Genomic DNA, 17,262 nt, shown 5'->3' on the forward strand with positions numbered 1-17,262 from the left:
AAGGGAAAGTTGAATCTGACTCTGCAGACTTAATTGCCTCTCACCAAAGGAAACACAGAATGCCCTCATTTCCCAACAGTCCTCATATATTACCCTACTCCTCTCAGTATCCAATAAAGTGTCCTGTGAGATTCATCATATGGCATGTTCTCATCTATAACACACCTTACTCTTCAGATTCAGTTTCTCATTTGGTAGAATTTCTAACATTAGACATTCAACATGGAAAAGTATATAGATGGACAGGTCAGAAGTAAATACCGCTGGCTCTTAGAGGTCTGGTGTTTCTGTGATATTAAAATCAAGCAGTTTCTCTAACAAGTTTATCAACTAGTCTCAGGAACAGCAAGGGCATATCCTCACATTGTTTCAAATGATCTATGATATAGCCATAAATATTTCATGAAATTATCAAAGTAACAACATGGGGGTCAGTGTTGTGGCTCAGCAGGGTAAGCCACTCTGCCTATGTCCCTGGCATCCCATATGAGCACCAGTTTTAGTCCCAGCTGCTCCACTTTTAATCCAACTCCCTGCTAATGCCTGTGGGAAAGCAGCAGCAGATGTCCCAAATGCTTGGGCCCCTGTACCACATAGGGACCCAGATGGAGTTCTGGGCTCCTGGCTTTGGACTGGCCCAGTTTCAGTTGTTGCTGTCATTTGGTGTGAATCAGCAGATGGAAGATTCATTCTCTCTCTCACTTCGTCCTCTAACTCTGCCTTTCAAATAAATAAATCTTTAAATAATGTTATTGAAGGTTGAAAATAACTAAGAAATGAAAAGGAACCCTCATTTTAAAATGTTTTGCAATCAAAGTATTTTAAAGTAATTCAATTAAGTTTTACAAGATATTTTTTGTTGGAAATATTGTAAATTTGAAACAAAATAGGGCTTGTCTATAATGTCATTCATTTATAGGTTGAAATGGGCTTCAGAAATGAAAATCTATTCGGTCAAAGTTACATATTTTGATTCAAAATACAAATGTATCTTGAGGAAACTGTGATCATTTTTTAGTACAGCATACACAGTTCTTTTTAAAGCCTCACTTTAATATTCATGCCCAACCAAAGAACCACAACAAATAACACAATTACAATGTTGGGTAAAAGAACAAGATACAAAAAAGTATATGCTATATGATTATACGAAATGCAAAGACAAGTAAAATTTATCTAACGTGTTAGAAATCAGAACGGTAACTTCCTTCGGGGAGGACAGTTCTGGAAGTGGGTTCTGGGTGTTGGGAATGTTGGTTTTTTGATATGGGTGTTGATTAGATAGGCACATTAACTTTGATAATCAGGTTATACCCTGTGTACTTTTTGGTATATATGTCATGCTTTTGTATCCAAGAGTATAGGATTCAAGTAAAAACAGGGAACTGGAACAAAGGCCGAGAATCTGCAGAAGTAGTTTACTCTCTTGAGCTTCTATTTCAGAGGATGTTCCAAGAAAGCATACTTTACTCTGAGGGAGTGAGACCACCACAAGTAAGAAAGCTGCAAGAAACCATTTTGAATCAGATTTCTGAACATGTAATATATGTAGACTTGTACTGCAAGCAGGAACTGCCTTCCAGCTCCCACTTTTCTATATCCTGGACATTCTCTGACCCTTGCTATATAAAAGCTCTAGCAATTTGTTTTTCATGGGGGATAGTTCCTTTAGGGAACTGTATCCTCCCACTGTTTCCTTTACTTGTCACAAGTAAACAAAGTTTTTCTTAAACAGCTCCCAAAGGAGGCTGATTATTTGGTGATACCTCAAGTGAACAGACCTGTGGTTTCCACTAACAATTCAATAAAAAGTTTACTAAAATGAAAAACGGGACAAAACAAAACAAGTGTGGTTGTTTATAGGAGCCAGGCTTGCTGACATACTTGACTCCAGTCACTCTAAGTGTTGGAGCCGATTGTAGGTTTGAGCAATCCAAAGAATTCAAACTGACCCATGTTTATGAACAATTTAGAAAGTGTTAGAAGTATTTCAGACTTATAGGAAGATACTTCAAAGATTCGTGGAAAAATGGGATTGTTTTGTGTAAAAAAAATTGAAATCCATGTTTTTCCATAATATTCATTTCCCACAAACTTTTCAAGATCCCTTGAATGGTAAATCCTATCTATTCATCATTCAACTTAAATATATTATCAGTATAAGTCAATTTTCTGTATATTCTATCCAAATCTAGTCTCTTATCTCTATCCTTGTGGGGAGCAATTCGGACTAGACTAAGTTACTGGAATTAAGACTTATTCTATGCATCTGCTCTCCCACAATATGGCGCTGGGAGAGAAGAAAACAGCTTCTGCACAGCTGCCTCCAGTTCAGCCAATAAACTGTGGGACTTGCTCCTGATTGGAGGAGAGCAGCGTACTCGGCGTGTGGGCAGCCGAGTTGGGATTGGCAGAGGAGGATTATAAAGGAGGAGAGAGACAGCATGCACCAGGAACATCTAAGGGGAACATCTAAGGGGAACACCTGTGCAGCCCCCGAGAGAGCCGGCCGGCGGTGTGCCGCTCCCCTGCGGAAGTGGGGAATGTGGCCAGGGGGAACCGCCCTTCCACGGAGGTGGAAGGGATAGTAGCCAACCCGGGAAGAACCAGCAGCAAACCCGGGGAGGGCCGAGCAGACAGAAAGAACAGCGCAGGGTCCTGTGTCATTCCTCCACGAAGAGGGGGAACGACATAATGGTGCCGTGACTCGGATATGAAGCCTAGGCAGGGCTTAGTGTCGTTCCTCCACGAAGAGGGGGAGCAACAATCCTAGAGTTAATTCCTGTGAATTTGGTGTTTATCACATCCATTCTTTAAAAAATAATTTTACTATATACACATCCCTAAACAACATGCAGTATAAGATGAGATTTATCCATGCTAACAGATGAAATTCTATTTCTTAAAAAAATTTATTTGAAAGGCAGATAGAGATTTTACAGATGCTGGTTCACTCCCCAAATGCCCACAACAGCTAGGTGTAGGCCAGGCCAAAGCCAGGAGTCTGGGACTTCATCCATATCTCCCATGTGGGTGGCAGGAGCCCAAGCACTTGAGCCATCATTTACTGCCTCCCAGGATGCATCACCAGGAAGCTGGATCAGAAGTGGAGCAGCTGAGACTCAAACCAGGACTCTGATATGGGATGCAGGCATTGCCAGTGACAGCTTAATATGCTGAGTCATAATGCATGCCCCAAAACATATTATTCTAATGTATCTAATTTAATATACCATCTTTCAAATTTTACTTTTAAAATTGTCAATAACTGCCTTTAAGAGAAATTTAAAAAGATTAGACAACAAAAATCAGAAAATAAATCTCATACCTGGAGTTTTCCCTTTTCATAGGCCAGTTTATTTTTACTTTCGGTAATTTTTCCCAAGACTTTTTCCACCTTCTGGTGGGCCAGCTGATAATTCGAACACAGATATTAGTAACTCTTGGCACATAAATAATCATTTCTCTTTTTAATATAAATAGTCAAATTTCTGTAGTAGTAAGATTAAGATTCATTTTTATTTGCTATTGCTATCCTAGGTAGTTGATTACCTTGCTAATATGGAACAAATACAGAAACTGCTAACAAAAGTATGAAGCTTTCAGATTCCCAGGGTTTGTTGTTGTGTACTGATTTTTTTATGTTGATTATTTCTTTGTGGTTTTGATCCAACCTTGACATGTTATAGTTGCATGAGGAAGTTTGAGGAGCGTTATATAGTTCTTTAAAGAAACAAGAGTTGCAAATGACAATACTACTAACAGATAACACTTCAGTTATTACAATAAAAGCAGCAAAAAAAAATCTCTAAACAATGTTTATTGGAGACTCAAATTCATTTTTTGATCAAGTACTCAACACAATGTTTTTGGAAACAAACATTACTGAAAGTTCTATATTTAATGCAAAGACATATTCATGATTTCAACAACCTTTAACAAATTTGCAGGTGTTCTTTTTTTAGACTTTGTCAGAAAAATATATAGTTTTATTTTCATTAAATTTTGAGCCTTACTTACACTTATTTTATAAAATATGAGTACAATTATGGTGATTGAATATGGAAATTTTCACCTTCCATAATCAAAGTCAATGTTGTATCTTAGTACAGGAAATAATTAGAAGTTTCCATATGTCAAAATGATCTTCATAAACTAAATACAAGGACAATACACAGAAAACATGACTGAGAACAGTCACTCATAGACTGTTCTAGGAACACTATACATCATTCTATATTGACACAATTCACTGTTTCTGGCTTATATATGCTTAATCTGTGAGCAACAGAACAGAGGGTCTTTTAAAAATTTCAAGTGAAAGAATTTAGACATTTTATGTTCAACTTTGGACAAACTGATAAAGATGAAGCCATGTATGTAAAGGTACTGATTTACACAAGAGATGCTCCTCACTGTCTCCAATATCATCACAGCTCTTCCCTAGCCATCAATTCAGCATGATTTATTCATTTTGTAGTACACTTTATCACACTTTTAGTGTTGTGAATCCAATACACCTGTTTCTTAAGAAAATAAAATCACATTCTGAACTAAATTCTATATAATAACTCCTTTTTATCTCTTCGAAATCTTTTCAGGATAGAGTATGTCCTAAGAGAAGGCACACGAGTCTAGAGCATTGTTTTCTCCTTGCTAGCTGCCTTAGCTAAAAGAACTTGGATTTTACACATTCTAGATTTGATAAAAATGCCACAAAGAGTGATTCACCTACCCTAAAAGTATGCACATTTGTTACAAAAATTCAGATCCAATATCAGGCTTCAGGGGATTATTAACTTTTATGACCATCTAAGTATCAGACAAGAGATGTAGTCAGCATCCAAAAATAGACAGTGACCAAATCACTGGCAACATCTGTCAAAGTCATTAACAGTGTAGGACCATAGGCCTCTTCACTGCCAGTATGTTCAGGAAATAATGAGATATAGTCTTCCAGAGGGACCCAAACTAGAAGGCTGGATAAGCCCAGCTGTACAACAAATGACAAAGCCTAATCTTTAATCCTGAGAGGGTTGATCTGGGGTAATACTAAAAATTACAGCTAATGGATTTTACCATTCTAAAAGACTTTTTTCCTGGGACAGTTCAGATAATTAGAATTCAGCAAATGTTAGATACTTGCTACATGATTTCCATGTACTAACTTAATCTTCAAATAGCTTCACAGTAATAGTATTATTAGCCTCATTTTGACAAGATTAAAGAAATAAAGTTAAAGATCATTCCTAAGGTCATAGCCAAAATTGAAACCTGAAAAGTCTGGCTCAAAAGTCATGAAAACGTAGTAAGATTTGGCTTAGTCTGTGCAATTTTTCATACTTAAAGTGAAAAGCAACTTACGACAAAGTTAGAATTTACCTCAGATTAAGAAACACATCAAGGCCTTCTATGGAACTTTCAGATTAGCTGCATATTATAAAGGCAATGATTCTGTTTCAAATATTAAAAAGCACACAGGGTAATTAGTAGCTTCTTAGCAGAATGATAATTTTTCTAAATCTTCTACACTGAAAGAACACATTTTAAGGATTCTGCTATTTATTTGTAATGCACAGACTTTGTCAGATAGCTTACTGACTACCTAACAGAGGGTACCGTCAGTAGAAGAAATGCAAATTTCTTCCTCATAATTTATGGAAGAGGAAATGTGTTAAACAGATATGTTTGTACTTCTCAGTTTTATAGATCATCTGTGTAGGCAAATGCCTTAAATTCTTATTTTCTTAAATCCTGCATTGTTTGGATACTGCAGAAATCTCTATCATATCTATCCTGAATTTTGAGAATTATTAAAACACAAAGAAAATCCATCTCCTATCTTCAGATTTTTTTAAACTCATGAATCGTTAATTCCTACTTTAGACTGACCTTTTTATACCCACCCCATGGTAATCAGAAGTGACTTGCTGAACATCTAGGGAAGCCATTTGATCTGTCAGGTGCTTATTTTCTTCCAATAGAGTGTGCAGGTTTTCATTTAATGCATTTATGTCTACCTTTGAAAAATAAAATGAAAATAAACCATTTATGCCAGATCCAAAAAATCTTATTTTTAAAATGATAATGGTAACTGTAAAATGAGGCACCTGATGCATCTTTTCCCTCCATCTACCTCTAGGGATTTGACTAGTCAGTATGGCAACTCTGACATGCTTTAAAAATCTTTCTTTTTCATTTTTTTCTAGTTGTGTTCATCAGCTGGAGGGTTATTATTGCAATTTACATAGTTTACCTTTGTTAGAAGTGGAAGCCCTTCTACTATTTACTTAAATTCAAGTTTATATATATGTAAAATCCTCCACAAAACATTGGTAAAACAGATGCAACAATATAAAAAACTTAAGTTATTTCATAAAATTCTCAAAATAGACATAACTGTCTATATAAGAAATTTTGAGGGATCTAAAAAAAAGATACTAGAATAAGTGAATTTGTCACACTTGAAAGATACAAAGTAAACACAAATTTTTATACAAATACCCATGCGCATGTGCGCGCGCGCACACAACACACACACACATCATCCCTACTAATTCTAGGAGCCACCCCCCTCAGTACCAAATCTGTAGATGATCTAGTTCTTTATATAAAACATTGTGGTATTTGCATATAACCTACACAATCTTCCCCTATATCTTAAATGATCTCTAGCTTACTTAGAATAAGCTAAGTGTAAATGCCAGCTAAATAGTTTTTATACTATATTTTTAGAGAATAATGACAAGAAAAATGTTCAGTACTTTTAAAAATTTTTGGAAAAAAATTATATAAGATTTATGCATTTGAAAGGCAGATAGAGGGGAGAGGAGAGAAAGGAAATAGAGGGAAGAGGGGAAAGGGGGAAGGGGAGGGAGAAAGAGGAGAGAGAGGGGGAGGGGGGAGGGAAGGGGAGGGGAGGGGAGGGGAGGGGAGGGGAGGGGAGGGGGAGGGATTCTCCATCAAGTGGTTCACTTCCCAAATGGCTGCAACATCTGGGGCTGGGCCAGGCTGAAGCCAGAAGCCTCCTCCAGTGCAAGGGCACAAGCACTTGGGTTTTCTTCCACTACCTCCCAAGGTGCATCAGAAGAGAGCTGGGAGGGAGGTGGAGCAGTCAGGACTCGAACCAGCACCCATATAGGATGCTGTCAAAAAAGGCAAAGGCTTAACCTTCTATACCACAGTGCTGGCACCCCAGATATTTTTGATCTATGGTTGTTTGAATCAATTGATACAGAACCTACAGATACGAAGGATGACTATACTAACAAAAATCAGAAATTTCTATTTTTTACATTATAGTACGAATTTCAATAGCAAATTTTTATATATAATAGAAAATATTCTCAAAGCATAACAACACAGAAAATACATGGGAATTAATCTAAAAGGAAATATTTAGGACCTATTTTTTTTAAACAAACCAGAATTATTCTGTGTTTGTCTTTGAAATTTAGGGTTTTTTTTTTGAATTGATATCATTTCCACAGCATACAATATATCTACTTAAAGTATATAATTAAATTTTTAATGATTTCATTTTGAAATGAAATGTGAGCATCCCAAGTGGCAGATTTACCTTCTGCATAACCTTCTTATGACTCATTCCAAGAAAAACAGCTAAGAGTTCCCATCCAGGGGCCAGCATTGTGGCTTAGTAGATAAAAATTGCCACCTGACACTGGTATCCTACATGGGCACTGGTTTGAGACCTGAATGCTCCATTTCCCATCAAGCTCTTTGCTAATGCACCTGGGAAAGCAGTAGAAGCTCGTCAAAGTCCTCATGTCCAAGTTCTTGATGCAGAATATTATATATCACCATGGGCCACACCCTGCTGTGCTGCAAAACATGAGAACCTGGTATATTCATCCTACTGCAAGAGGAAATATTTATTTATTTATGTATGTATTTATTTATTTATTTTTGACAGGCAGAGTTAGTGAGAGAGAGACAGAGAGAAAGGTCTTCCTTCCGTTGGTTCACCCTCCCAAATGGCTGCTATGGCCGGCATGCTGCGCCAATCTGAAGCCAGGAGCCAGGTGCTTCCTCCTGGTCTCCCATGCGGGTACAGGGCCCAAGCACTTGGGCCATCCTCCATTGCCTTCCCGGGCCAGAGCAGAGAGCTGGACTGGAAGAGGAGCAACCGGGACAGAACCCGGTGCCCCAACCGGGACTAGAATCCAGTGTGCCGGCGCCGCAGGCAGAGGATTAGCCTAGTGAGCCACGACGCTGGCCAGAAATTTTTATTTCTAAAAACTGTCAATTATGACAGTTCCCAAACCAAAATATTCTTAGGTACAAATGTAATGAAATATGTCCAAGATTTGAGACACTGAAATTCCAAATTACTCAAAGAAATAAAAGACTTAAATAAAATGGCAAGATGTATAGTTTATGTATTACATGATTCTATAGTGTGAAGATGTTAATGACCTCTAAATCCCAATTGAAATCTCTGCAGTATTTTGGTAAAAATCATGGTCATTCTAAAACATATATGAAAAGGCAAAAGAACGAGTGTAGGTAAAACAATTTAAAAACCAACACAGTTGGAGGACTACCTAATTTCAAGACCTACAAAATTATCATAATCAAGAATTTCAAATTGGGACTGGCATTGTGCCATTGGGCTTTCACCTGCAATGCAGACATCTCATGAGTGCTGGTTCAAGTTCTGGCTATTCTACTTAAGACCAGTTTCCTGTTCGTGCACCTGGGAAAGTAGCAAAGATGGTCTAAGTGATGATCTCCCTGCACCCACATGGGAGACCAGATGGAGTTCCAGGTTCATTGCTTCGACCTGGCCAGCCCCAGCTGTTATAGCCGTTTGGAGAGTGAACCAGCAGATGAAAGCGAGCTATCTCTCTCCCTCTCCCTCTCTCCCTGTAACTATGCCTTTCAAATAAATAAATAAAAAAGGGAAAAGAAAACTGTTCAAATAAAATAGAATTAAAAGATAATTTTTAAAAAAGAATTTCATATTGAAAGAAGAAAACCACATAATCAATGGAACAAATAGAAAATCTAGAAGCAAACGCACACATTTATGGTCAATTGATTTTCAACAAGGGTGCCAATGCAATTTAAATAGAGCAATAACAGTATATTAAAAGATGCTACTAGATGAGTGACATCAGCAAAAATCCTTTTCTCTATAGAAGCAATGAAAACACCAGCAAATACTGTCACAGTGAAATTTTTTTTTCAGAACTCTGGAAATTAACAACAAAGATAACCAGTAACCTAGGGAATGGTTACTGGAAAAAAAGGGGCTGAACCAGTGAGCTTTGTGATATTTCAACTTGCCTCGTTCCCATTCTCCAGCTATGCAGTAAATCAATGTCCTATAAGCAACCAATAGCCTGGCAGTCACCAGAGGGGAAAAACAGGGTTGTAGTACCTTCAGAGCCTCATGCCCAAAGCACTGTCATGTATGTTCATTCTGGTGACTCCCTGAAAGGCCACACAAGCAAGGTTGCCTTGATTTGGGCTGACTCGGGGCTCATTCAATACAAAAAGCCTTTTTCACAGAAGCAAATGTTAAAAACAATTATAGAGGCCGGCGCTGTGGTGTAGTGGGTAAAGCCGCTGCTTGCAGTGCCAGCATGCCATGTGGGCACCGGTTTGAGACCTGGCCACTCCTCTTCTGATCTAGCTCTCTGCTATGGCAAGGGAAAGCAGTGGAGGACGACCCAAGTCCTTGGGCTCCCTGCACCCATGTGGAAGACCTGGAGGAAGCTCCTGGCTCCTGGCATCAGATTGGTGCAGCTCCAGCCATTGCAGCCATTTGGGGAGTGAGCCGGCAGATGGAAGACCTTTCTCTCTCTCTGCCTCTGCCCCTCTGAAAGTCTTTTAGGTAAATGGATAGATCTTAAAAAAATTATAAGTAATGGTTACCTTTGCAGTTGCTTGAGGTAGTAGATAAGAGTTGTGCATATGATAGACTAACCAAAAAATTCAAAAGAAAAATTTATGTTATGAGATAACCAAAGGAGACTTTGAAGGGCTCTGACATATTCTTGGGACTCTGCCAAAGTCAAGAATGGGTATAGGGTTTTGTATATATCCAGAGCTGTGTGCATGCTTAGAAAAGATGTGAAAAGGTCCTAAAATCCCACCTCTGTGAGAAAGACCTTGACTGCTGTGCAATCAGAAGGCCAAAGGAGAGTTGTCATCTGTTTGAAAGAATGTTGAAGGCATGCCCCAAATGTATATAATCAAATGGTTGAAAGCAAGAGTCTGAGAATCTAGAATGCAGAAAAAGACAAATAGCTCATCAAGTACAAGGAATCCTCAGTAAGATTAATAGCTGATTTATCATCAGAAAGTAGTGGCAGTGGAGTGCTATCTTCAAAAAGATGAAAGAAAAAAAAAAAACACTTAAGAATTCTAAATGCCTGTGTTCCCTATCAGAGTGCCTGGGTTCAAACCATGGTCTGCTGCTGACTCCAGCTTCCTACTAATGTACATGCTGGTGGGCAACAGGTGATGGCTCAAGTAGTTGGGAGCTGATCGATGGAAGAGACTTAGTTCCTGGCTCCCAGCTTTGGCCTGGCCCACCCTAACCATTGAGGGTATCTGGGGTGAAAACCAGTATATGGCAACTTTATTTTTTCTCTCCTTGCCTCTCAAATAATAAAAAAAGACAAAGAAGTTAATATATTCCAAGATAAACAAAAATGAAAGAATTCATTAAAGGGTTTTTTTTTCTGGCTTAAACATACTCCTGAAGATGTGGCCCTTGAAAATCCCAAACTAAAGTATAAGGCATTTTATCAGGGTTCTCACTTTTGGTGAGGTATGGATTATGGTGTTAGAAAGAATATAAAAAAGCACAAAAAGTGTGGGGAGCAACCGAGACTAGACTAAATTCCTGGAACAGCTAAGACTAATTCTATGCATCTGCTCTCCCACAATATGGCGCTGAGAGACAGCAAACAACTTCTACACAGCTGCCTCACCAGTTTGACTGATGAGCTGCAGGAGCTGATCCTGCTCCTGATTGGAGGAGAGCAGCATGCTCAGCGTGTGGGCAGCAGAGCATGGATTGGTGGAAGAGGACTATAAAGGAAGAGAGAGACAATATGCACCGGGAACACCTGAGGAACATCTGAGCAGCCCCTGAGAGAGCCGGCCAGCAGTGTGCCACTCCTCCGCGGAAGCGGGGAAGTGGCGGGGGTGCCGCCCCTCCGCGGAGGCGCAGGGGCTGGCAGCAAACCCGGGAAGGGCTGGCAGCAAACCCGGGAAGGGCCGGGCAAAAAGAACAGCGCAGGGTCCGGTGTTGTTCCTTCGCGAATGGGGGAGTGACAAAAAAGGAGCTCTTCAGTCTGAAATAAAAAGAGCACTAGACAGTAACCATAATAGTCACATATAATATAGGTATACATGAAAGAGACTGTAAATATATTTTTGCTTAGAACTGTTTTTGCTACCTATAAACCAAAACATATAAATAAAGATAAGAGAATAAAACAGTACACTAAGGGACTGGTGTTGTGGCACAGTGGGTTAAACCACTTGCAAAACTAGCATCCCATGTGGAGTGGTGGTTTGAGTCCTGGCTGCTCTGCTTCTGCTCCAGCTTCCTGCTAGTGTGCCTGGGAAAGCAGCAGAAAATGGCCCAAGTACTTGGGCTCTTATCACTCACATGGGAGACTTGGATGGAGTTGTGGCCACTGGGGATGGAAGATCTCTTTCACTCTGTGTCTTTCCTTCTCTGTCACTGTCTTTCAAATAATATAATTAAAAAAAATGTGGTCCACTAGAAATGTCTGATCCTAAAAGAAGGCAGTAATTGAGAAATACAGGAAAAGAAAAAAAAAGGTAGATTGTGGGGAGCAACTCGGACTAGACTAAGTTACTGGAATTAAGACTTATTCTATGCATCTGCTCTCCCACAATATGGCGCTGGGAGAGAAGAAAACAGCTTCTACACAGGTGCCTCCAGTTCAGCCAATAAACTGTGGGACTTGCTCCTGATTGGAGGAGAGCAGCGTACTCGGCGTGTGGGCAGCCGAGTTGGGATTGGCGGAGGAGGACTATAAAGGAGGAGAGAGACGGCATGCACCGGGAACATCTAAGGGGAACATCTAAGGGGAACACCTGTGCAGCCCCCGAGAGAGCCGGCCGGCGGTGTGCCGCTCCCCTGCGGAAGTGGGGAATGTGGCCAGGGGGAACTGCCCTTCCACGGAGGTGGAAGGGACAGTAGCCAACCCGGGAAGAACCAGCAGCAAACCCGGGGAGGGCCGAGCAGACGAAAGAACAGCGCAGGGTCCTGTGTCGTTCCTCCACGAAGAGGGGGAGCGACAGTAGATGTAGATTCTAGCTATGTTAAATGCATTAAACCACTCACATTATAAAAGAGTGGTAGAATAAATTTTTTTTTAATTTTTTTTTTTTTGACAGGCAGAGTGGACAGTGAGAGAGAGAGACAGAGAGAAAGGTCTTCCTTTGCCGTTGGTTCACCCTCCAATGGCCGCTGCAGCCGGCGCACCGTGCTGATCCGATGGCAGGAGCCAGGTACTTATCCTGGTCTCCCATGGGGTGCAGGGCCCAAGCACTTGGGCCATCCTCCACTGCACTCCCTGGCCACAGCAGAGAGCTGGCCTGGAAGAGGGGCAACTGGGACAGAATCCAGCGCCCCGACCGGGACTAGAACCCGGTGTGCCGGTGCCGCAAGGCGGAGGATTAGCCTAGTGAGCTGCGGCGCTGGCGGTAGAATAAATTTTTTAAAGATGCAACTGTATTCTTTTTATAAAAATATATTTTAAATAAACAATGGGGTTAAAAGTAAAATGATGGAAAATATACACCATGTAAACAGTTATCAAAAAAGAGCTGGATTGGGATGGGCAGTTAGTAACCAGTTCAGATGTCAGTTATGATGTCTGTTAAGATACCTGAGTCCCAAATCAGAATATCTGGGTTTGACACCTGGCTCCAGCTCCTGACTCCAACTTCCTGCTAATTCAGATCCTGGAAGACAGCACTGATGGGTTCTTAGCAAGAGCTAAGAACTTTAGCCTGGCCCAGCACTAACCATTGCAGGAAGTTGGGGGAAGTTAACGAGTGGGATGGGGGCTCTCTGTCTCTCAAAAAAAAGAAAAAAAAAAAAAAAGGAGCTAGAGCAGTGGGCATTCAACTTAGTTCTTAAGATGCCTGGGCCCCACACTGGAGTGAGTAGGCTTGATTCCCAGTTCCCAGCTTCCTGCCAGTGCAGATCCTGGAACACAGCAGATGACTGTTGAGGTAGTTGGGTTCCTACCACCTGTGTAAAGAGACACAGATTGCATTCATGGCTCCTGACTTTGGCCCCAGCCTAATCTCATCCCTTGCAGGCATTTTGGGAGTAATTCAGTAGATGAGAGCTCTCTCTTAAATAAATAAAAAATTTTAAAAACTTACTACAAAATTAACAGTTATCGGGCTGGCGCCACGGCTCACTAGGCTAATCCTCCACCTGTGGCATCGGTATCCCGGGTTCTATTCCGGTTGGGGTGCCGGATTCTGCCCCAGTTGCTGCTCTTCCAGTCCAGCTCTCTGCTGTGGCCCGGGAAGGCAGTGGAGGATGGCCCAGGTCCTTGGGCCCTGCACCCGCATGGGAGACCAGGAGGAAGCACCTGGCTCCTGGCTTCGGATTGGCACAGTATGCTGGCTGTAGCGGCCATTTGGGGGGTGAACCAATGGAAGGAAGACCTTTCTCTCTGTCTCTCTCACTGTCTAACTCTGCCTGTCTAAAAAAAAAAAAAAAAAAAAAAGTACAGTTATCAAGAGTGTATGGTACTAGCATAAGGCTAGACATATAGATCAATATGTAAAAACTGGGAATCCAGAAACAAACCCAAACACTTATGATTAATTGACTTTTGGCAAGGGAGCCAAGGCAATTCAATAGGAAGAGTGATCTTTTCAACAGTGTTGGGTCAACAGGATATCCACAAGCAAAAATGAATTTGAACACCTGCCTCACATCATATATACAATTAATTAAAATGGATTAAAGACCTAAATGCAATATGTAAAACTATAAAATTTTTAGAAAAATATAAATCTTTATGATCATAGATTAGGCAACAGATTCTCGGGTCTAACACTTAATATATAAGCAACCTAAGAAAAAATACATGAACTAGACTTGAAAAAAATTTTAAACTTTTATGTACCGAAGGAAATTATAAATGTAAATATATAGTCCACAGACTGGGAGAAAATATATGCAAGTCACATATCTGGTAAGGGTGTAATATGTACAATATATGAAGAAATCTATACAACTCTATTAAAAGACAACTCAGTTAAAAGACAATCTATATCAAATTTAGGCAAAGGATCTAAACAGACATTTCTCCAAAGATGTACAAATGTCCAACAAACACATAAAAAGATATTCAACATTATTAGTCATTAAAAATGCTAATCAAAACCACAGTGAGGTACAACTTGACACCCATTAGGAAGGCTACAATAAAAAAAAGAAAAAAAATGTCAGTCAGTGAGGACATGTGAAAAGTAGAACATCTGGATATTGCTGGGTGGAATGTAAAATTGCTTAGTGCTATGGAAAATTGCTTGGTGATTCCTCAGAAAGTTAAACATAAAATTATCATGTAACCCAGAAATTCCATTCCAAGGTATAGCCCTAAAAACTGAAAATATGTACTCAAATACATGTAAATACAGACTCACTGTAGAATTGATCACAAAAGCTAAAAGGTGAAAACAATGCAAATGTACATCAACAGATTAACTGTTAAAACAAATTGTGACATGTATGGGTTATATGATATTAGTCGAAAAATAGTGAAGTACTGATATATTCTACAAGGTGGATGAACCTCAAAAATGTTACACTATGTGAAAGAAATCAAACACAAAAGATCACATATTGTTTGATTATATAGAATAGGTAAATCCATTGAGAAAGAATACCAGTTGGTGATTGTCAGGGGCTGGGAGGAGGATGAAATGGGAAGTGATTACTTAAAGAATTCACTGTCTTCTTTTGGGATGATGAAATGATTTTGGAACTAGACAGAGGTGATGGTTGGTGGCTGCACCACATTGTGAACGTTCTCTAAATGTCACTGAATTTTTCATTTAAAACGGTTAAGTTCCCCTTATGTGAGTTTCATCTCAACTAACAAAAAACACACATATATGAGATTCTTCACAACCATTAGGGACAGTTATAAAACAAATTTAGGGGAAGATGGCTGGTACAACAGTTGGGTCAATTCTGCGAACACCTATACTCCATGTCACAGAGCCTGGTTAAAGTTCCAGCTCTGCTTCCAATCCAGCTTCCTGCTGGTACACACCCTGGGAAGCAGCAGACAATGGCTCAGGTAGTTGATTGCCTGCAGTCCACATGGGAAACCTGGATTGAGTTCCAGGCTCTTGGCTTTGGCCTGGGCCAACCCTGGCTGTTGCAAGCCATTTAGGGAGAAAAACAGCACATGCAAAGGATCTCAATCAATCTTAATCTCAATGTCTCTCTCCCTACCCCCTTTCAAATAAAATTAAAATAAACAAAATTTGTTTAAATGTGCTCAATAACAAGGTTGGTAAGGATATGGAGATACTGGAATTCTCACACATAACTGGAGGGATTATAAAATGGGGTAGCGACTTTGGAAAAACTTTTATGCTTTTAAAATGACTATAGAATTATATGACTATGACTACAGAGTTACTATATAACCCAGTATTTCCTCTATTAAAATATACCTACGGCAATAAAAAAGGCTCACAAAAAATTACATGCAAATATTCACAGCATATTAACAGCAAAAATAGAAATCACCTAAATGTCCATCAACTGACAAATAAAGTACTAAAACAACTGGACATCCAATTGAAAATAAAATGTGCTAGAACTACACCTTGTATGATACACGAAAATTAACTTAAAATAGAACATAGACCTAATGTAAAACCTAAACTTACAAGTCTTCTAGAGGACAACATGGGAGCAAAATCTTGGTAATATTAGGTTGGGCAAAAATGTCTTAAATATGATATAAAAAGATCTGTAAGTTTTAAATTGGTAATTAGGATTCATGAAAATTTAAAAGTTTTATTCATCAAAAGTAAATGAAGACAAACCATACAATAGAAAAAAATACTTAAAAAACACAGCTGACAAAAGATTTGTATAGAAACAAATAGGATATTTTACTTATCATGAAAAAATATTTTAAAATCTGAAAGCTCAGTAAGACAACTAATATAAAAAATGGTTTGAGGAGACATTTCTATTTGCATTGGCAAATAAGCATATGAAAAGATACTCAATATTACTAATTAGAAAACATAAAATATAACTACAATGACAGACCTCTACAGACAAATTAGAATGGCTGAAACTGAGGGAACTGAACGTGCTGATGAGAATGTGGAGAACTTGGAATTCCTAAGTTACTGGAAAGAACGTGAGAATGTGTACTTCCTTTGGAAAATAGCTGAGTTTTTGATCTTCTGTGTATAAAGAGAACTGAAAATGAATCTTGATGTGAATGGAAGGGGAGAGGGAGCGGGAAAGGGGAGGGTTGCGGGTGGGAGGGAAGTTATGGGGGGGAAGCCACTGTAATCCATAAGCTGTACTTTGGAAATTTATATTCATTAAAGTTAAAAAACAACAACAACAAACAAAAAAAGAAAATAGCTGAGTTTTACTATAAATTAAACACATATGTACCACAGGATCCAAAAATCTAACTCTTGATATTTACCAAGAGAAAAGTATATATGCATGTTTGATTATTACAGAGTCTTTATTCATAAATGTCAAAATTTGGAAATAACCCAAATGCCCTTCAAATGGAGACTGGATATGGACACTGTGATATTTCTATACAGTGGAGCACAAACTACTAATACATACAACAATATGACTAAATTTCAAATGTGCTGTGGGTGTTGTGGCATAGTGGGTAAAGCTGCGACCTGTAACACCAGCATCCCCTTAGAGTGTCTATTCATATCCCAGCTGTCCTACTTCCTATCTAGGTCCCTGCCAATGGTCTGGGAAAAGTAGTGGAAGATGGCCCAAGTGTTTGGGTCTCTGCCACCCATATGGGAGATTTGGAAGAAGCTCCTGTGTCCTGGCTTCAGCCTGACTCAGCACTGGCCATTGCAGCCATCTGAGGAATATCAGATGGAAGCTCTCTCTGTAATTCTGACTTTCAAATAAATAAATCTTTTAAAAAAAGTCCTAGCAAAATGAATGAAGTTAGATTTAAAATGCTATATGCTGTGTGT

The 17,262-nt window shown here is 39.4% G+C and overlaps 1 protein-coding gene and 1 long non-coding RNA gene across 5 annotated transcripts in view; one reads left to right on the top strand and one right to left on the bottom strand.

The window, feature by feature from the left end:
• LOC138848955 (uncharacterized) overlaps window positions 1–17,262 on the top strand; it is a 156,258-nt gene that overhangs the window by 128,182 nt on the left and 10,814 nt on the right. The window contains exon 2 of the long non-coding RNA XR_011387180.1: window positions 12,446–12,522. This is a non-coding gene — a long non-coding RNA (uncharacterized lncRNA). The remainder of the gene's footprint in view (window positions 1–12,445; window positions 12,523–17,262) is intronic.
• CCDC150 (coiled-coil domain containing 150) overlaps window positions 1–17,262 on the bottom strand; it is a 126,176-nt gene that overhangs the window by 51,536 nt on the left and 57,378 nt on the right. For all 4 annotated transcript variants that reach the window (XM_051849339.2, XM_008258861.4, XM_017342998.3 and 1 more), the window contains 2 exons: window positions 5,907–6,020; window positions 3,329–3,412 (listed from right to left, as the gene is read on the bottom strand). In XM_051849339.2, the coding sequence (XP_051705299.2) occupies window positions 3,329–3,412; window positions 5,907–6,020 (198 nt within the window). The remainder of the gene's footprint in view (window positions 1–3,328; window positions 3,413–5,906; window positions 6,021–17,262) is intronic.

The sequence above is a fragment of the Oryctolagus cuniculus genome, chromosome 3 (genome assembly GCF_964237555.1).
Source record: "Oryctolagus cuniculus chromosome 3, mOryCun1.1, whole genome shotgun sequence".
Lineage (NCBI taxonomy): Eukaryota > Metazoa > Chordata > Mammalia > Lagomorpha > Leporidae > Oryctolagus > Oryctolagus cuniculus.